The sequence below is a fragment of the Pogona vitticeps genome, chromosome ZW-PAR (assembly GCF_051106095.1).
Source record: "Pogona vitticeps strain Pit_001003342236 chromosome ZW-PAR, PviZW2.1, whole genome shotgun sequence".
Lineage (NCBI taxonomy): Eukaryota > Metazoa > Chordata > Lepidosauria > Squamata > Agamidae > Pogona > Pogona vitticeps.
This window is the reverse complement of record NC_135800.1, coordinates 5,748,165-5,768,713: the sequence shown is the minus strand read 5'-3', so window position 1 is coordinate 5,768,713 and position 20,549 is coordinate 5,748,165. Positions and strand designations below refer to the sequence as shown.

Below are 20,549 nucleotides of genomic sequence, written 5' to 3'. Positions count from 1 at the left end.
CGCAAACTATGGTTTTCCAGATGTTCTTGGGCCATAATTCCCATCAGCCTGAGAGAGCTGTGAGGGATAATAGGAGCTGTGATCCATCATCATCCAAAATAAGAAAACGTATTATCCTCCCCCCCCCCCCAGCAGTGAATACCGCTGGACATTCTTCAAAATTAACATCACCAAAGGTTACTTATAAATGCATTGGTCGATCATAAAAGTAAATAATGTTTTTAAAATCAGGCATGACTTATTATCTTTATAATATTTCCTGTTATAAAGGTAAACCTCATCTTGCATCTCAGCCTTAGACCAAATGGCATTTATTAAAACTAAGTCATTCCCACGTTTATTTTAATCACTCCTCTCCTTAAAGATGAACTGTACTGGGAATAAAATGCTGCATCACGAATTTTCATTTTAAATAAATACTATCCTGTAAAACTGTGTTTTTTTAAAAAATACACTCATTTTCTATTTATATCCACCAATAAAACTGAACAAAACTATATTAAATCTTAATTATTGCTGTTTCATTTAAAATGTAGGCTTCGTTATTTATTTATTTTTTTAAAAATACATCATTTTATTTTATGTTTATTTTGGCACCTGAAGCTCCACCCACTCCTCCCTTCTTTCCCCGCCCCCTTCTGGCACCGCCTCTTCCCCCCCCAAGGCAAGGACTGTTCTGCGCATGCTCGGAAATTCCGCCCTCTCTCCATTGGCACAGGCTTGTCATCGTCGTTTTTTCCCTTTCTGTCGCAACCACGGCTGGGGTGAAGGCTACACCCACCAGGTATGACCTCGGCCAATAAAAATCTCTCAACCCTATGATTGGCTTAACATTTAACCTATTATATTAAGCCTTTGAGGATAACGTCTGTCTTCGCCGATAAGCGTGGTTCTAAACTGACGAGTCTTCTGTCGCTGGCCAGTTAAAACAAAGGCCAGCTTGATGGACGTGGCCATCGGCCTATCGCAAACGACTCAGGACCGCCTCCGTTCTGTGTAGGGAAAGCAGGGGGCGTTGAATACCGTTATGACGACACTGGAGGGGAAGCGAAGGGAGGCGGGCCGAGAGGTGGAGTCGTGGGCCGCTCACCAATCCCACCAATTCCGCCACTGAGTGGCGTTCCAGAGGACCAATGAGCCCGCTCCCCCCGCCCCTCCGCCAGGGAATGAAGGAGGGAGCGGCGAAGGGGGACGGCCTATTGCGGAGACGGGAAGGGAAAGAGGCGGCCGCGCAGAACCAGGAGGAGGCGGCGACGAGGACGACGCACCAGCAACGGCCATGGCAGAAAGCGACTGGGACACCGTGACGGTGCTGCGCAAGAAGGGCCCCAGCGCGGCCCAGGCCAAGTCGAAGCAGGTGAGGCGGCGGGGGAAAGCGCATGCGCGGCCTTGGCCCCGCCTCTTTCGCTTCAGGAAAGGGGGGGTGACAGGGACCCCCCCTCAAAGTCCCCTCGCTCCCCCGGGTTAGGCCCCGCCCCCTGCCCCACCCCCAGGAAGAGAGTCCCCTCCCCTTTCCAAATGTCCAGTGGGGGGTCGAAAACAAAATTTCTCAAACTGGAAGAAAGGGGGGAAAAAACAAAAACCTGGGGCGGGACTACAAAGCCCAGCATCCCCCCCTCTCAGACTACAGTTCCCAGCCTCCAGAGGGGGCTGGAGACCACAGCTCCCATCGTTTTCCCCTTGCCCCCCCCCCGCTGGACGGCGAGGCTCCCATCCTCATCTCCAGGGAGGATGATGGGACCTGTAGTCCAGCACCAAGGCTGGGGGAGATCCTCCCTGGTCAAGGTGGGGATGACAAGCCCCCCCCCCGTCGCTGACCCCAGGCTGGCGGGGCTGCTCGTCCCCCCCCTCCCCAATGCCATGCCATGCCCACCTCCAGGCAGGTAGGGCTGGCAGGGCTCCCCCCCCCCCAGGCATCAGCAGGTGAGGGCAGGAGGAGGGCCAGGGGTGGTCCTGGGTGGGTTTTAGGGTGTGTGTGTGTGTTTCTTAGGGCTGGCCAAGGGAAGTGTTTCCGGGGCTGGGGTGGAAAGCATGCCCGCTTGGGCTGGGACCGTCTCCTTCTAGGCTTCCCTGCCTTGTGCCTCCGTGGCCCCCTTTCCCTCCTTTCTCGGGGCCACCCCCCATCCCCCCATTTTGACACTTTCTGGGTCTGTCGTCAGCCTCTCGAGAGGCGCCTTTCTTTCTTTCTCCTGGCTGTTGCTGAATCAGATGCCAAAGGTTATATTTATCCCGCAGCCCAGCCTTCTCTTATAAACATGCAAGGCTCTTGGCAGGTTTCCTGTCCCTTCTCTTCCCCCCCCCCCATCTGATTCCCACTTGCCCCCCCCCCGGTCCTCAGGGTCTGGGGTCTGCCTCCTGGGAAAGCACCAGGCACACAGGGCTGGCGGTGCGCATCTAAGGCCCCCTGCGAGCGGAGAGATGGATGTGAGTTTGGTCCTTTTGGAAAAGGGAGTGCTGAGCCACAGAGGGTAGTCCCAGTTTACGGCTGGTCCTCCGGCGCTTCCTGATGCAACTTGGGTGCAAGGACACTTGCGTTTGTTGAACTTTGGTCCCTGGCCAAACCGGAGGACCAAGTCAGAAGAAGAGGCTTGTCGGAGGGAGCCGGTGGAAGCTGCCCGGGCAAGGAGCCTCCTCTGACTTTCTCCCTGGGAAAAGCGAGAGGGGAGAGGCAGTGGGTCTGATATTCCCACCACTGCTACTTCCCCTTTCCCTTCTTTGCACGTCTTCTCTTAGGTGCTCCTTAAAAGTTCAGTTGGCAGAACAGACGTTGCAGAACTACGACACCCACCATCCCCAACCCCCAGTTCTGCTTGCTCGGGGCTGAAAGACCTGGAAGGCCACCAGCTGCCCACCCTGTTTAGAAAGGGTGTCTCTTCGTCCAGATAGGCGGGATATAAATCAAATAAATAATAATAATAATAAAGGTGGCCTTCCAGCTGTTCTCTCTTTCGTGGAGATGCGCCTCATTTTAACTCTTCCTTTCCAGGCGGTCCTGGCTGCTCAGAGGAGAGGCGAAGACGTGGAAACTTCCAAGAAATGTAGGTATCCGTGGGCCTGATGGAGGATCATACCATGACCCCCGGCCTGGAGAATTAGTCTTTGTCTTCCTCCTTTGGCGGCTCTGGGGGGTTTGCGTAGGAGGTGGGATGAGAAGCCACACATTGAAACTTCTGGGCAGCTGATTCGGGATGGAAGGGAGTTTTCACACAACACGAAAGGAACGTGGATAGAAGGCTGTGGACTTTTTAATCGTTAGGTCTTTATTGAGAGGTCCCAGTATTGTGCTGTATAAGCCCCAAAGAAAATCCTGCTAAAACCTCATGCAGGAGCTTGCATGAGGAAGGAAACCATATGGAAGGAAAATGAGTCAGCCAGCACTTCCTGTGGGTTGTTCCCTGGTTTTATTCCAGGGCCCGGGCGGCTGGCTGCTCCCACCCAAATCCTCGGAGGGTAGGCTCAGCTGCCTGGCCTTTGGGCGCCCCTTCTTGCCTCACCTTCCCCCTCCCTGTCTGGTCAAGAATGTGAGTCTTCTCCAAAGGCTAGGGTGAGGCAGCTGCCCAAATGATCATTTCGGGAGTGTTGAGTGCCAGCTTTGCCCGGAGGAAAAAAAAAATCTCATTTTGGTCTGCGTGTGCCCTTTCCAAGACATGTAGAGCAGAGGCTGTCCCTCCTAACTCCCCACCCCGAACCCTTGTGGCTTGTGGGGCGAGGCCTGGCGTTCTTAAGGTTCGGTCCCACCTCAACAGGGGCAGCGGGCCAGAATAAGCAGCACTCCATCACCAAGAATACGGCCAAGCTGGACCGGGAGACGGAGGAGCTGCACCACGATCGGGTCCCCCTGGAGGTGGGCAAGGTGATCCAGCAGGGACGCCAGAGCAAGGGCTTGACCCAGAAGGACTTGGCCACGGTAAGTGACCAGAAGGGACGCGAGATTGGGGGGAATGGAGGGGACACAAAAGCCCTCGGGGTGGGTGGGGGTTCGCTTTTGGGCCAGAGGGGACTTGACGTGGAGCATCTCCACGTGGACAGCTTCCCTTCCTCCATCTCCACCACACGCACCCCTGTGGAGCTTGGCAGGTGCACCCTGTGAGCATTCCTTCCAAGGCGATGAGGCTCGGATGGGGGTCCTCAATCTAATCACTGCTTCAGTTTCCGTTACCTCCCATTTTCACGGGTTGTAAAGAATGCAGAAGCCATTCCCCTGGGAGGTTGGCCACCTCTAACGGGGAGGGCCTGCCTGGTTGATGTCTTGGGTTGTCTCACCAAACCTTGCCGTCTCCGTTGTCGCCACCTCTCTAGAAAATCAACGAGAAGCCCCAGGTCATTGCCGACTACGAATGCGGGCGGGCCATTCCCAACAACCAAGTCCTGGGGAAGATCGAGCGCGCCATCGGTGAGTTGTTGCGGCCCTCGGCCCTCTCCATCGCCCTTGGGAGGGGGGGATTGGGTCTTGCAGGGCCTTCCTCGTCGGCTCGGGAGGGACGGGTCAGGATCATTCCCAGCCCACCGAGTCCAGCGGTCCTCTTTCGTCCCCCCGTTCTAGGTCTCAAGCTGCGTGGACGGGACATCGGAAAGCCCCTCGAAAAGGGCCCCAAAGGGCAGTGAAGACAAAGCCTCGAAATCAGTTTGCCCCGACTGATCTCGCCCGGCCGGCCTCTCTCGTCTCTCGGACGGCCAGGATTTCTTTTGTCTTCGATGGGCGAAGCGCAAGCCGGCTTCGGCCTTGTTAGAACAAGGGGAGAGGGGTGAACCCTCTCGAATTTCAGCCCTGCTGTAAATCGGTGACCCTTCTCTACTGGTGACGGTCTCTCCTTCCCTCAAGAGATTTGAGTATCCAAAAAATCTAATAAATGCTGCAACAGAATCTGCCAGGGGCAAAATCCAAACCAGTACAAAGCAACGCCTTTTCTTCTCTGGGTGTTTAGAAGCCGCCGGCCCTGGAAGGATTTTGGGAGGGGAAAGGATGGAGTCCAGAGAAAGAGGGTGGGCACGTGGGGGGGGGCGCGAGCCGATTGGGTGGCTGCGCTTTGTTTGGCCATTACTTCCAGCTGATCTTCAATAAAGCTTGTTACCCTTCAAGATGGGGAATGGTGGCTGCTTTCCTGTCCGTTCGCTCTGGCCGCCCGCTTTCGAGGGCTTGCCCGGAGCCATTTTGCCTGCATAATTCCAGGGACCTGCGGGCCTCCCTTGCAGCTGCTGCCGGTCTGTTGCTATTTGACCCCCCCGCCTCCTTTCAGGCACACACATCCATGTGGTCTCTCCCTGGATCTTCTCGCGTGGCCATTCTTTATTCAATCCTAAACTACCTTTTCCGAGGAGGAAGACTTAGAACAAGACTTTAAATGCGGTGCATTTCCTGAACTCAGATTAGGGTCCGTCCTCACCCACCACCCACAGATTCCCTATGAAACTCTCAAGACTTGAGATTTTTTTTGAGGTTCTCTATGTGCCTTTATTTCGGGGTTGAGAACTCCTGCCCACAATTTTACCTTCAAAAAGACATGATGAAAAAAGGCAAAGGGGGGGGGAGGGTTTGAAAGGGGGAAAGCAAACATTCTCTTGTATGTCCATCAGGGCCAGATGTCTGGACTTGCCCTGTCACTTGTTTAGAACAGCTTTTAATGCCTCCTCATATCTTGTGGCAGTGAGTTCCGCGTGATAACTTCACCCTGCACGAAGAATTACTTTCTTTGCCCAGTCCTGGATGAAGCCCAGCCAACATTTAGCACTCCTGGATAATATATTTTCACACTTTTCCCCTTCGTGATTTTTAAATTAACGTAGGATCGTTGTCCTCCCCCTTTTGAGTTCTGGCCATCTTTTGATACCTTTTCCATGTCTTTTTTGGGGGTGGGCAGCTTGGCTCGGCTCCCATCAGTCCCAGCTTGGGAGGGCCACCAACGGCTGACCCCTGGGATGGAGGGGTGGCCGACACCGCCAGGGTGGCATTGAGCTAGAGCAGAGAGAGGCGTCCTGCCAGGCCCACCGCTCGAGAGGAAGAGACCTTTTTATGGAGCTCAGCAACAGCCAGGTGGCTGGATAGAGAAGTTCCCGGGAGGAAGGTATGTACTTGCAACAGATGATGCCAAGGGACGGCGTGCTGTGTTGCCGCAAGGAGGACCCTTGAGGGCTTGGCCACGGAGGAAGAGCGCAGGGGTGCTGCTGGACAAGCCGAGCCAGCCGTGGCGGTTCCAGCCAGCCAGCGAAACGGGCACCTATTCTGTTTCCAGACCAGCAGAGATGGAGTTTATGATGACCACATCCTGTAAACAAAGGGAATAACCAGTGTGGCTTTAGCGTGCCCTAAGTCAGAAGAGCGAACTCCCACCTTCCCCCCCCCCACCCAATGGGCGGGCCTACGTACGTCTCGAAACGCGATGTTGTCGAAGCCGTGGGCGGAGGCGTGCTCCGCCGGTTGCCGTTCTCCCAGCACGCGCTGCTTCTTGAGGCAGCAGCCGACGATCAGGGCAGCCGCCACCACCAAAAGGACGGAGCACACGACGCCGGCCACCAGCCCGGCCTCCGAGTCTGTGGTACGGGAGCTGCTCCCTGGCGGTGGAAAAGAGGAAGGCCACGATCAGCCTCAGGTCAGGGGTGAGGGGCTAGCACCCAAGATACGCCAGCTTTTTTGGGGGCAGGATACAGCACTTACCTGCCTCCTGGCTCTCCTCCATGCCCACGGAGCACAGCCCAGCCACGTACGAGATGTCATCCACGGCGATGGTTTCTGAGCTCGGCCACGCTCCGCTAGTAGCTTCCAGTACAATCTGGGCAGGGGAGGGAGGAGAAAGAAGACTTCTAGCACGAGGAATTCCTAATACAGCATATGTGTGATTCACCTGTGAGAGTCACCCTCCTGTCTTGTTTTTATGCTTTTCTGCCAATGGAGGAATCCATAGCACTTCACAAATGATTAAAAACAGGTACATTTCAACGATACAGTGGAAAACACAGTATTAAGTCATGGCATTTTTAAAAAAAGAAATAAACAGGCTTTGGCGTGTGTTCCACTTTTAAATGGTGCGCCGAGCAATGTTTGTTCTGTTAAAAATAGAGCAATAAATATAAACCCAACGAAACGCAAGGGGGGTGGCACCGAAGGGCAGACATGGGCCTGGATATGGAAAGAGAAGGTTGGTTCAGACAACCGTTACCTGAAACTCCGTGAGACTGGACATGAGAAGGGATTGGTTCTTCCAGGTCCGGCTTTGGTGCCCGACGGCGGTCCACAAAGTCCGCTCCCCCTGCAGGCTGGACAGTTTCACCCGAAGCTCTGCTTGAGCTGGTGGCGCAGAGGAGGGAACGGGGTGTGTGTGTGTGCCAAAGGGTCCTCCATCCAAGGAGGGTGATCTCCACAAGCCGCCCCCCCGGGGGCCATCCTGCCCACCACGCCCAGCCCTTCTCCCTTCGCCTGAGGCTGCCCGCCCGCCCGCCTTGACTTACAGCTCTGGCCGAGGAAGTCCATATGGTAGTGGAAGCGGAGGCAAGATCCAGTCGTGGAGGGAAGTGGCTCGCTGGTCAGCCGGGCTGCGCTCCTCCCCAGGCCCAGCAGGGCAACGTCCACGTAGATGTAGTGACCTAGGAAGAAGAGGGGAGGGGCAGCCCAGGGAGCAATAAATAGAAACCCAACCTTGGTTTGGATTTGGGTTGCTTTCGGTTGCCAAATCCACCCCAAGGAGATGCATGAGGGAGGCATGTTACGAAGTTCTCCAGGTCCCCAACCATTAGCCGCTGGTCTGCTACGCGTCTCCTCTTAAGCAGGCAAAAAAGCCCACAAACCCCTAACCCGCTGGAACATGGAAATGCTTGTGACAAATCTACTTTTTGGATGGGAGAGAAGTGCAGGCTCAAGGTATTCGGACAGGAGAGATGATCTCCCGTAGACCAAAACCGGCATCGCTTCGTCACCTGGGTGTGCTTTCTAGGTCATGAGACACACACTCTGCCCACCCACCCCCTAGGTTTTACCCTCTGGGTCACGACCCGGCGTGGAAGCTCACCTGCTTTGTTCCCCAAAGTATGGTCCTCCTTGGGGGAGGGGGACTGGGACGGAGTGGCCCCTTCCTTCCGGTCCCAGTTGTACCAGTCCCCGGGCGGCTTGCTCCAGCCGCAGGTGCTCCATTCGAAATCACAGGACCCTGGGGGCCGAAAAAACACACCATGGTCCCTACCGATCCGGCGCTTGATGGGGGAGTAGTTTGAGCCCCCCTCCGGTCTCCCTCCACCTTCAGAGATTACCCCCCCCCTTCCAAACAACGAGACTGCCTCCATACTTGAGATCTCTTCTGTGCAGATGACTCTCAAAAGCCCTGCACGTTACCTGTGCCGGCCGAGGCTTCTGGGAGTTGTAGTCCATCCAGGCCACAGAGGACTCTGGCCGCTCCCACAAGAATGGTTTTAAAAGGGGGTTCCCTCTCCCCCCCATCCAGAAAGAAAGCTCCCCCCAAACAGGGCTGGGGAACTGGGACAGACGGACACGGTGGGGACCCGTTGCCGTTACCTGGCTCAGAGCAAGCCCCCTCCTGCACATAAAGGTCGTCGAGCGCAAGGTAAGAAGCGGGGCCTCCGCCTCCCCTCTCCGCCACCAGCGTCACCTGTCCGAGGGAGACACAAAGGCAGAGAGGAAAAGATGACTCCAGGTCAGGTTGAATCAGGATCCTAGGAAATGCCAATGTTAAAACAGCCGTTCTAAGCCAGGCCCTTTTCCCTTCTCTGTCTGGGAAAAAATTGGCATTTAAACCCGGCTCACCTGCCAGTCCCTTTGGATCTGAGCGCCGAAGCTGACAAAATGCCAGGCTTTCCCGGGCACCAAGCTGTTGGTCAGCACCTCCTTTTGCCTGCCTCCTTCTTCCACGTAGGCACGCAAAGATCCTGGGGGGGAGGATACAGGATCAGGGCCACACATCAACAGAAGAGGGGAGAGCCTTCCAAAACCCGACTGGCATCAACGCGCTGCAGAGCCCGAGGTGCAAATCTGAGTGCCAACATCTGACCTTGGCCCTCAATGTAGGAGAACAGCAACTTGAACAGAAGGGATGGAAGCGGGGGGGTTAGAAAGAGGCATCAAGCCTGTAGTCCTCAAGACCTACCTGGATCGCCGCTACTCAGGTAGTACCAAAATGTCACACAGTGGGTGCGAGGCCAAGGTGGGAATACGCCAGACTGCAGGGTGGCTCTTTGACTGGATGCCGAGGTGTCCCCACTGGCATTGAGGACGAGATAATGCCCTGGAAGGAGAGGAAGGAGTCATTGATCCCTTAAATAATGGCGATGGTTAATGCCCCCCCCCCCACCCGCAGTGGAACATTTCTGAACTGGAGGCACAGGTCTCTGCCCCAAGGAGGCTCCAGTCGCAGAAATCTCCTCTTTAATCCTACGCTGGTAATTCTCGGCAGCTGCCGGGGAAGATCTGAGAGGCGTTGTGGACCTGATTCTCAGTCTTGGGAGGTTCCCTAGCTCAGCAGCAGCAGGCGAGGAGGCCCGCAGAGGCAACGGTGAGAAGAACATAGAAATATTGGGGCTTGGGAAAAGCATAACGGTAGTGTTTCTAAAGACAGGACTGTGATTCACTGATGGAACTCACTGCCACCAGATGTAATGACAGCGATGAGTCAGGGGGGGCTGTAAGAAAGAAGCAAGCATGCGCGAGAAGGCCGGGCCTAATGCACTACATATTGGTGAAGCCTCCATGCTCAAAGGCAGTCTATCTCTGAACACCAGAAGCTGGAGGGAGACAATTGGCAAGAGGGAGGAACGGAAGGGCACCGCCGGCATTACCTTGGGGTGTGCCAAGGGTGTGGTCCGCCAGGGGACCCCAGCCCCCAGTCCCATTCTGCCGCACCCAGGCTTGCTGGCCACCAAACACGAGGCCACATTCGTCGGTCTCGAAGGAGCACTCGGTCTGCGCGCTGCAGGCGCCGGGCACCACGGAGATGTCATCCAGAGCCACCGACCCCAGGAAGCCGTTCCTGAGCGCCTCAAAGATGACCTTGGGTGCAAAAGTGAGGTTTGGGGAACGGGATGGGCATGACAGTATGACTTGGGAGAGCCGAGTTCTAGTCCCAGCACCACCACCCCGGCTGCAAGCCTCACCTGGAAATTCTGGCCGGCTTGGTGGGAGACTGTGGAGAAGGCATGGCGCCAAACTGCGCCCTGGCTTCCTGTCCTGGTCCAAAGCAGGCGGGCTGGCCCCCCAGCCGATTTTACCAAGAGATTCAGGGTGCCTGGAGACCAAGAAGAGAGGATCGGGGCCGCGGTTACTTCCCGCACATGTGGATTTTAACAGCCACGCTCTTTGGGAGCCACTATTAGTTGGAAATTGGGCCTCCAAATGCAACAAAGAGGAAGGGGGAAAACAGTCTTCTGAGCCTGGGGGTTCAATATTTCCTTAAAGATTAGATAATCTTCATAATTTGGCACCACCTCAAAATCCTGGGGGCCCTTTTGAACACTCCCCAAGGGCTGACCCCCAAGTTGGCTTGGCTGCCTTTGCAAAGATTCCCCACAAACCGGAGAGGGTTGGTTGTCTGGGTTTGCCTGCCGGCTGCTATGGGGAGCAGAGCGAGCCCCCCACCCCATCTCTTTGCCACCAAAGATGGGGGCAGCCTGACGGAAAGGTCCCCTTACCAATCTGGGGCCCGTCCAGGCGGTACCAGAAGGAAAGGCAGGAGTCGTTGCCCGCAGCGGCTTGTGGCGCCGACACGAGGCGGGCGCCCAGGCTGTCGGCTCCAGGGGCAGACGGGTCTGCGAGGAGGAAGAAACCTGGCCGGGGGAGACATGGGGAGGGGGGGAACAAGGTTAGGAGAGGGAGAACGAAGCCCTCCAGGGGCGACGGCAACTCGCCGGATGACGGTAGGCCAGCAATCCTCTCTCTGATCTACCTCTGATCTGTTCTCTGCCTTGACCGCACCGTAGGAGAGGCGAGATTACAAATTACGGAAGTGATCATAAGGAGATCTCTGCGCGCAAGCAGAGCGAGGCCGCCTTTCTGGTGCTCAATCCCAGAACAGGAAAGATCCTATGCCCTGGCAAAAGTAACTTTTTGGACGCTGTGCCTGGAGAGACGAAGCACAGCCTCGCACCTCGTGGGGTGAAAAAAACAAAGCTTTGTGCCCCAAGACCCAAAAGAAGGCCAGGCCAGCCGGGATCTGCTCCTGTGGCTTCTACGTACCTGTGCCGGTCGTGTGGTCCTGCTCCCAGCCGGGGCCTTGGCTGCGTTCCCACTCAAAGCCGCCGCTCTGCTCCAAAAACCAGCCACACCAGCCGGTCTCAAAGTTGCAAGACAGCCCTGCGGAGCGGGACAGACCGAGAAACATATCAAGATTAAGCTTCAGGCACTCCCAAGGTTGTATATCTTTAGAACACTCTAACAAGTAAGAGGGAAGAATTACTTTTAGAAGCAACTCTCTGAAATCTGCCTTCATTTCCCCCCACCACCCTTTTACCCCTTCCTCAATCACCGCTCCTGTGTCTTATTTTTAAAAATTATGGGGTAAGGGGGGGAAGAAGACGCCCATTTCTGAGGAAGCTGCTGAAAAGGCCACGGATTATCTCCTCCGCAGATCAAGCTTCACAATCCAGGCTGCAAGTCGGCAGCACGTGGGAAGAAGAGGGGTCGGAAGCGCCCTACCTGACGATTCGGGGAGGGCGGCGCTGGCGTCACAGTCCACGAAGGCGATGTGGCGGATACTGAGAAGAGGGGACCCTCCGGGGCTGTTAAGATCTTCCGAGCCCAGCAGCTCAAGCTCAGGGGGAAAGAGACAAGAGGCCATGTGACATCTCCCTGGGATGAACCTAAGACCCAACCCTTCACCAATATACTGTATTTTTCTATGTATAAGACTATACTTTTGTCTAAAATCTTTAGACTAAAAATTCAGGGTCGTCTTATACACAGGAGTAAGAGGAAAAAAGAATAAAAACAAGTGGAGGGGAAAGCAAGGATCAAAGCGATCCTGCAGCGCTTTGATCCCTTTCCCCCTACACTTGCTAACCCCCACTTATTTTTCTTAATTTTGGATTAGAAAAGTGGGGGGGTGGTCTTATACATGGGGGTGTCTTATACACGGAAAAATAAAGTAATAATATTAATTTTAAAAAAGGTCCCGCCCATCCTGCATTCATGGTTGGCGACCACCTACCTGGAAGGGCCTGGCTCTGGCTCCAAGGGGAATCCGGGCATGGGACCACCCGGTGGTGGCGTTCCCGAGGGCATACCATACCCAGCGACCGGTCCCCAGGCTCTCGTCCGCCACGGCCAGCGCGAGGAACCCTGGAGAAAGAGAGCACGCAAGGCTTTACATGCCCTCCCTGGGCGGCCCTTTTCCTGCTCCCTGACTTTCCTACCCCTCAGCCCATGGCGGAATACGTGGCTTCGCTGCTCCCCTCGTGATCGTCACAATAACCCTGCAAGGTGGACCAGGCTTAGCAATAACGAGACCCCACAAGAGACGAAGGAAAGGAGCCTTGCCCAAGGATGACCGGGGAGTGTTGTGGCTCTGCAGGGAGTCAAACAGGGCCCAATCCGGCACTCCCAAATGTTCTTCCTGTTGCCCTGGGCTCCGTGCCGACACCATCCCAGGACGGCACCAGCACAGGCCGAGGAGGAAGCAGCTCAGTGGGAGAAGGAGAGGCCAAGCCCAAGACTGCCCGGTGGGTACCTTGAGGGCCGGCGGTGAAGTTCATCTCCAGAGCGCAGGCCAAGCCGGAGGGACCCAAGACGGGGGTGGCGGCCCTGGCTAGAGAGAGCATCTGTCCCGGGCCCTCCTGCAGATGGAGAGAGGTCCCTAAGGAGCAAGAGAAGCCGACAGAAGGTCTCAGAAACAGGGGAACCACCAAGCAGTGGGACTCCTCCCTTCCGGGGACCACCTCTCCTCCAGACCGCGGCTGCCTCACCTGCAGAACCCAGCCAGCCGCTGGCGTTCTGGACGGTCCACTGCATCCGCCCCACGCTGAGGTCCGTCCAGCCGCCCGTGCCAAAAGCCGTGGCTCCTGCAGAGGGACACGAGACCTTCTCGCCAGCTGACCCGAGGAGATGGAAGGTGGGCCACCGCCTTTTTTTTCCTTCCCCTGCCCCATCCCGGTCTCTTTACGCCCAGACTGCACCCCTCCCCACCCAAACCGTCGCTGGTTGTCTCTCTCGCACACACGGGGCCGAATTCTGCTCAAAAGAAACCTGCCGGCTGCCACCTGAAGGCAGAGTTAAGCCCACGACACCCTTACCAACCGGTCTCAGAGCACCTCGGTCTCATGTTTCTTGATCCACAGTCTTCCCTCTTCACGTCTGAGACGTCAATTGCTATTGTTTCTTCTTTCAGAAAACACGCCTTGTTCCTTTTCTTGAACCGCGACGGCGGCCTTCGCTCCGGGATCCCAGGGCCCCCCACCCCCCGCAAAGGGGTCTCTCTGCATTTACCGCAATCCGCCTCGTCGGAGGCGTCGGCGCATTCGGCCTTGAAATTGCAGACGAGTTCTGAACCAAGGCATCCCGTCCCGTTCCGACAGGCAAACTCTTCCTGGCTGCAGGAGCTGGGCGGATCCGGATCCGGGGTGAGGGAAATGTTGCCTGGATGAGACCCAAGAACAAAAGGCGATGAGAGCCGAAACGAGAGAGGGAACATCCTCGGGGAGGTGGAGGCCCAGCTTTGCCTGCGGAAGGATTCGAGGTGCCCTCCCCAGATCAGGTTTGGGGAGATGGGGAGGTTCCCCCCCACCAAAAAAAAACTGCCACACTTACTTCTTTGGACCACACAGCCGGGAGACAGGATGAGATCATCCAGAGCCACGTTCCCCTCGTGCCCGGCGGCGATCACGCCCTCGAGGATAATCTGGGGTAGCAAAGAATTCCCATCAATACAGGCCAACAGCAAAGTGGGGGGAGCCCTTCCTCAGCTACACCCCATCTCTGTGGGGGCATAATAGGAATATAACTCCTGGCACCCTTCAAGACAGCTGCCTCCCACCCTGCTCCCAACAGAGGGATACCCAAGAAACCCATCTCTCGTGCTCAGGAGAGCCTTTATGACTCCAGGCTCCTGTTTGGTGTTTTTTTTTAGTCCTGGGCAAAATCCCTTCTTCCTCCTCCACCCAGCCCCACGGCCTACCTGAAAGGTCTCCGCCACGTGGAAATCCACTTTCTCCCGGAACCAGTAGTTGCCCAGATCTCCAGATCGGCTCCGGACAAGCTCCATGGTCCCTTCCGTTTGGGAATAGATATTCAGGCTGTTGGCGCCGGAGCCGTGCAGGTGGAGGTACAGCACCAGCTGGAAGGGAGAGCCAGCCGGAGTGTGAGAGACGGAGACCGCGGGCGAAGCTGAGGTCTCCCCTCATGGGGGGGATCAGTTGGAGCTTGGCCGTCCCATCCCTGCCTCCTCCAGACAGCTGACCACGCATCGGCTGTGCGGGGAGAATCCCCATCCTGCCTCCTCAGTGGAGTGGTCAGCTGCCTGCGGAGGCATGGAGAGGACGGCTGAGCTCCTGTCTGGATAGGGAGTGCCTCCCGGAGAAGGAGGACCCCAGCAGAGCACCAAGAACAGCGACTGGGCCAGCCAGTCCAGGGGGCACCCGTACAAAGCGGCACAACCCAATTCGTGAATGTCTCTAGATAGGGTTTCTAGAGCGTCTCCTGCAAGGTGTAGATGCCAGGATTGCTGAAGAGCTGGGCAGGGTTCCTTGTAGGGACTACAAATCCCAGAATGCCCCAATTAGGGGGTAAAAACAGTGCAAAAAAATCAAGCTCAAGACATGTCGCCTGAAGAAGCAGAGCGTGGCAGAATCACGGAATTGGGTGAAGTTTCTTTTTGCGGTCAATAAATCTGAGAATCTCTCAGCCAGTAGGTCCACAAGGGAGCCAGGAGACCGCTTGGAGGATCCCCCCACAGATGAGGCAGGGAATGCTCAGGGGGGGGACTCACATGACACAAGGCGCCCTTGCTGGCTTTCAGGCTGGGGCTGGCCAGCCACGCTCTTCCCCCTGGGAGTCCCGGGCGAGGGTTGCTGATGGAGACAAAGATGCCTGCGTGGGATCAAGAAACAACACATCAGCCCATGAAAGGCCTGGCCGGAGAACACATTCTCTGCCATAAACCCAAAAGAGAAGGCTGGGGACGTGGTTCTCCTCTCCCTGCCCCTATCCTCTCAAGAGCCCTGCGAGGTAGGACTGGATAAGGAAATCTAGAGCCAGCCCAAGGACACCCTGTGAGCTTTTTGACCAAATTGGGGAGGGGCAAGGATTTGAACCCAGGCTTTCTGGGTCTAAGACCCCTACAACACACAGTACGGTCCCCCCATGGAGAGAAACTGCCCCACACATCAGGACCACCCCAGATTCACCGCAGGAAAAGGGGAAGGCAGCAGACCCAATGAACGAAACCCCAAAAGGACTGGAAGCAAGTTGGGTCATGAGCTTCGTTATGTTGAGGGCTGGGGTGTTGTTAGGGTTGGTGGGGAGACCCTGATCCAATCCCCTTTCTGTTTGGGAGGACTCAGCGCCACTCTGGTTTGGCCACCTGACCGCCTTCCCTAACACCTTCTCTGGCTCCATGTTTACAGCCTCTCCTATTCTCCAAACAACTTCCTGATCCTTTAAAAAAAATCTCTTGGGCCATCAGAGGAACCTAAGCAGACGTCAGAGAGACTCAGTCTCCGAGTTACAACATCCCCCCCCTCTACAAAACACAGACTACAAACACACACAGAGAGAGACAGCAACGAAGTAGTTTTTTGCAAGATGTTCACAGCAGCCCCTTCCCCTTCTGAAGTCCCAAAGCAGTTGCTGGTGGGAAGCTGGAAGAGGCTCCCCCTCGGACGATGGAGCAGAACAAGCCTCGGGGAAACCTCAAAACATGTCTGGAGCCTTCTGGGGTGTGTCGTCTTGAAATGTCCCATCTCCAAGCCCCGGACAGGAGGAGGAGACATCAGAGGTAGCCCCTCGGCCCTTTTTCTGCTGAGCTCCAGCCCCTGGGCAGCTCAGACCCCTGCAGAGAAGCGCTCGGCGTCCTCCCCAGACCCAAACCCACCTTCCTGGCTGTTGGTGCTGTGGTCCCGGGTGGGCCCGACGAGGGACGAGGACACGAGGAGGCTGGAGTGGTTCACCCAGGTCAGGGTCTGGTGGGGCAGGGCCTCCCACCCGCACCAGCCGCTCTCAAAGGGGCAGCTGCTAAACGAGGCTGTAGAAAAAAGAGACAGAGAGGAGAGAGAGGCTGAAGGTTGCAGGGCGAGAATCTGCCCAATCTAGACAAGAGATGGCCACGGGCCTCTGGGGTGAGTCCCCTTTCCCCACTCTGGTGGCAAGCGGGGCCAGCGGGATCATCTCATGTGGGGGGGGGTAGGGGGCGGAGGGGACTCACTGCAGTTCGCTCCCCTCTCGTCTTCCCCATCCCAGCAGTCCTCGGTCCCATCGCACAGCCGGTCCAAGGCGATGCACCCCCCTCGCTGACACTGGTGCTCTTCTGGCGTGCAGGCTTGGGCACCTGGATGGGGTGGGGTGGGGGTCACAAAAGATGCACTAAGGGGGGGGGAGCCAGGAGTCGGCCAGACACTTCCCATACACTGTAGGCAGCCAGAGTTGGAGGAAGGGTGATGGGAATCGGAGGCCAACCGCCCCCAGAGGGCCACAAGCTGCCCCTACCCTCAGTACGGAAGCCCAGGCACGCCCTTCCTCTTCTTCTTCTTCCTCCTCCAACTCCCACCCCCCTCCCCATTCTGGTGCCCTTGCAAACGTCAAAGGGAGGCAGGGAGCCTTACGTGGGCGGCCGCAGTTCCTGAATTCCACGTCGTCCAGGGCGAGCTGCACCCTCTGGGGATAGGTCTGCGTGGCCGAGAAAGTCACCTGCAAAGCCACCAAGAGGTCAGAGTTTTCTTCTGCTCTTGTCCCTAATTCACAAACCGCAAGGTTTAAAAAAAAAGGTTCCCGCTTACGACATGACTCGGGAATGCTGAAAATGGCAAGTGAAAAACAGAAAAGAAAAATTAAAAAAGCACCATTCAGCATGCCAACGGCTGAATTAACACATTTTAACTCTGCTGCTCGAAAAAGCTCTTGCCATTTGGAATGAACTCTTTCAAAGCTTCGGCGCTCGGCTCGTTTCTCTCCGCAGCACGGAGGGACTGAAAGACCTCGATGACAAAAAAAAACCCCACCAACTTCCACCAGGGATTTATGAGGACGGATCGGGACCCTCCCGAGGCCGGGCGAAGGCAAGGAAGACAGAAAGGTGGCTCTTTATGCCCGAGTACCTGGAACGTCCCCGGGATCCGGCCCGTGTACGCCACGAGCTCTCGCCAGGGGTAGGTGCTGCTTGGAGGGCTTCGCCATAAGGTGATTGTGGTGTTGCCGTAGCTCAGCTCCAGCGTCAAAGCCGGGGGATCGGTGGCGCTGAGACCTACATCGGCAGAACACCCAGAATCTGTAGCTGCCCAGAGTGCGTGCGCATGCATGGGAGCCCTGTCTCCTTGACGGCTCACTTGTCACTCCATCAAAGAACCGGGCGCCCACCGGATGAAAACAAAAAAACCCAGTTTTCCCCACAAGTTACTGGAGGGCAAGTGTTCACAAACCAGCCCTGGCTGAATACCTACCAGAGAGGTGATACGAAGCTCGGATCTCACAGGTGGCCGCTGCTTCCCTCATCGTTGGGGACGTGAGCTTGGCCGTGGCGGATGGCTTGACCTTCTGGCTTGTGGTGGTCATGTACCAGCCTGTGGGGAAGCGGGAGAAAAGGGGGGCGGCTTTTGAGGGGCTCCCACATCCTGCGGTCATGAAGGCCGCTGGGGAGGCGGGTTTCCACCGTGCCGGAGTCTCTACCCCAGGGAAACCCTCTCACCCTGATCGGTGCCCAGCGTATGGTCAAAGGGGGGCTTCGTCCCCCAGGTCGAGATGCTGGCGCGGGCGGGGGTCCATCGGAAGGCCGTCGTGCTCACATCCTCCCAGCCGCACGAGGTGCCTTCGAAATCGCAGGTGAACTGAGTCCCCAAAGGCACCGACTCCTTTTGGTAACCTGGAAAGGAAGCAAACCATATAGTGTTGAAAAGACTCTAAAGGTCATCTAGTCCAACCCCGACAGCTGCAGGAAAGCACAGCTAAAACATCCCTGGGCTTCTAAATCAACTCAAAAATCTCCACTGGAAAAGAACCCACAATGGTTCATCCCATTCTTTAAAAAGCTCTTGCCGTTAATTCTTCTTATCGTTACTTTTAGTTACTGGAAGTTACTTCTAGTTACTTCTGCGATAGTTACTTTTAGTTACTTCTGGCAGGAGTAACTCTATGGTTTTGCGGTACCCGTCTTACACCCCAGCCCCTCCTTCCTCTGACACCGTCGTCTCAGTTCATCCCCCGTCTCTTCCGAAGAGGGAGAACTCACCGCACTGGTTTTCATCCGAACAATCCCAGCAATCACAGACAAAGTCGCATAGGCTGGTGCGGACGCTCCCACACCGGTTCACGAAAGCCGCCTGGATGAAAAACAGGGGCCCAGCTAAGAAAGGAAAGAAGCCCAAAAGGAAGAATCATGAGGACTAGCTGCTTGTGTATTTGTTTTCACATTTTGGCCCCACCCTCCTGCCCTGTTATGCTTGAAATGAAACACACCCAAGGGGTGCTTGGTCTTCAGCTCCCATGAGCCCCAGCCAGATCATGGGAGTTGTAGTCCATTCAACCTCCAGAGGGCTCCAAATTCGCTTATCCCCGGCGTACCGTTTCTACCTCGGTCCTCACAACAGCCCTGCAAGGTGGGTTAGGCAAAAGGAGGCCTCTGAGAGCAGGACAAAATCTCCAGGGGCTGCATGGGTTGGCCAATGAAATAAAAAGAGCCCCTGATTAAACACCAGGAAGGCGCTTAGAGGAGAGAGACCGACGGTCCATCTCAGTAGCCATGAGGTTCAGCTCCCATTTTCCTGAAATGAAGCCTCAGGTCTGCCCCCCGCCTTCCCACTGGAGTAGCAACAACAGGCAGGCCTTGGGAAAAATAACTTTAGAAGGTGAACCACCTTTCCAATTCCCCAGCCTTTCTTGATCTGACTGTCTCCTTGAAGTTAAATTTCTTAAGTATTGGAAATAGGAACTTTTGTCTCTCTCTCTCTCTCACACACACACACACATACCTGCCTCTCCAGGAGCATCCCTTACCTGCCAGTACCTCCAGGAGCATCAGACCCCCAAGCAGGCGGGACCCGGACATCCTCGGTGGGCGAGAGGCTCCTCCATCTGCCAGAAGAATTTGCTCCCGGGGAGAGAAGGGCAGGTCCCCGGCGTGACGTTGCGCCCTGGACTTCAACCTCACTTATCACCTGCACCTCGGAGACAACGTCGGCCAGGACGATTGCCTCCTTTGGGGTAAGAGGGCTCTTTGGCCCAGCTCCGGACATGGGGGTGGGGAAGAAACACAACAACAGGGAGGGTATCCAGAGACACCCCCCAATGCTGGGAAGGGGGAGCCCCTGGAGGGCAGGGATGACCGAGAATGGACGGAACCCCATCCCTGCCCTGACATTTCTAGGCGACTCCCGTAAGCCAGCCAAGCTGCATCCACCGACGGACAGCATTGGTGCTACATCGTCATCAGGATCGAATGAGTCTTACGAAGAACGCCATCCACAGGGCCGCTTGGCCAGCTTAGGGTGGCATAACAGGAGAGCCAAAGCGCAGATGGCCACAGCTGGCCCTTCAAGGCCGACTCAGTGAGGAAGAGCAACCCTTTGGGCTGAAGAATCTGGGACGCCGGGGAGCACAGCGCCCTTGCTTAGACCTGCTGCCTTCAAGGCCCAGCCTAGCCAGGATTGGTGTCTGGTAGGAGGGGAGCAAGCCAAAGAAAGAGGCTTCCATTCTACCCGAGGGATGGCCTTGGACTTTCGACTGGGGCAATCAAGTTGTAAAGTGTCAGGGAAGGGAGGTGGAGGAAGATCTGGGTTTTCCTGGAGGACGCAGGCTCTCTGCTGGGCAAGCAGCGGAACTCCCTGCCACCCTGGAAGCCACACGAGTGGGAGAATACACACTTAGGGGTTTTCCCACCTGCCTTCAGATTGAGCACCCCCCTCTCACACACACACACATTTGCACGGCCCCAGGACAATGTCAGAAACACCTCCCACGGCTCAGCCTTTCGGTATTTCCCAGTTCAAAGAAGTCACAATGTCATATCCTTAATTATGGGGGTCAGGGTCAGATTTAATCATTTTTAGAGCTGGCCCATTGAATGAAACAGCCGATCCTTCTAAGACAGGGACGAATGAAGGCTTCGAATCTGACTACGCCTGAATCCAATCCCTAGCAAATGGACACAACGCCACTTCCCCGGGGCTGTTTATCAGCGGCCCCTGTGTGTGTTTTCATGCTACACAGACTGGCCGAAGGGCTCCCACCTCTAGGTTCTGCAGCTTCCCCTGTGCTCTGGGATGGCAAGAAACCCACAATGCCACCACCAGCGATCTAATTCGGCCTCCTGCCCTGTCCCCATCTTGTTTACCCACTCAAGAGCCTGCTGGAAAGGAAATACTGCACATCCCTGATACACCACCTCTGGGGCTTCGGCATGGGGTAAAGACTGCACAGG

General features: G+C 56.0%; 2 protein-coding genes across 2 annotated transcripts; one reads left to right on the top strand and one right to left on the bottom strand.

Annotated features, from left to right (window-relative positions):
- The first annotated feature begins 1,172 nt into the window (after positions 1–1,172).
- EDF1 (endothelial differentiation related factor 1) lies at positions 1,173–5,079 on the top strand. Its single transcript, XM_020809189.3, has 5 exons — positions 1,173–1,357; positions 2,987–3,038; positions 3,747–3,907; positions 4,300–4,393; positions 4,544–5,079. The coding sequence occupies exons 1-5, from the start codon at positions 1,280–1,282 to the stop codon at positions 4,603–4,605; spliced, it is 447 nt and encodes a 148-aa protein (XP_020664848.1). The 5' UTR covers positions 1,173–1,279; the 3' UTR covers positions 4,606–5,079.
- On the bottom strand, positions 4,743–20,226 carry MAMDC4 (MAM domain containing 4). Its single transcript, XM_020809161.3, has 29 exons — positions 19,127–20,226; positions 18,363–18,476; positions 17,823–17,996; positions 17,578–17,697; positions 17,236–17,381; positions 16,744–16,828; positions 16,347–16,469; positions 16,017–16,166; positions 14,913–15,013; positions 14,103–14,261; positions 13,736–13,826; positions 13,415–13,564; positions 12,895–12,990; positions 12,660–12,785; positions 12,141–12,271; positions 11,630–11,744; positions 11,171–11,287; positions 10,627–10,761; positions 10,093–10,223; positions 9,778–9,988; positions 9,090–9,227; positions 8,750–8,871; positions 8,501–8,594; positions 8,001–8,138; positions 7,444–7,578; positions 7,155–7,282; positions 6,653–6,767; positions 6,365–6,549; positions 4,743–6,263 (listed from the first exon to the last, which is right to left on the bottom strand). Exons 1-29 carry the CDS (start codon positions 19,176–19,178, stop codon positions 6,216–6,218), a joined length of 3,630 nt encoding a protein of 1,209 aa, XP_020664820.3. The 5' UTR covers positions 19,179–20,226; the 3' UTR covers positions 4,743–6,215.
- Positions 20,227–20,549: the final 323 nt, after the last annotated feature.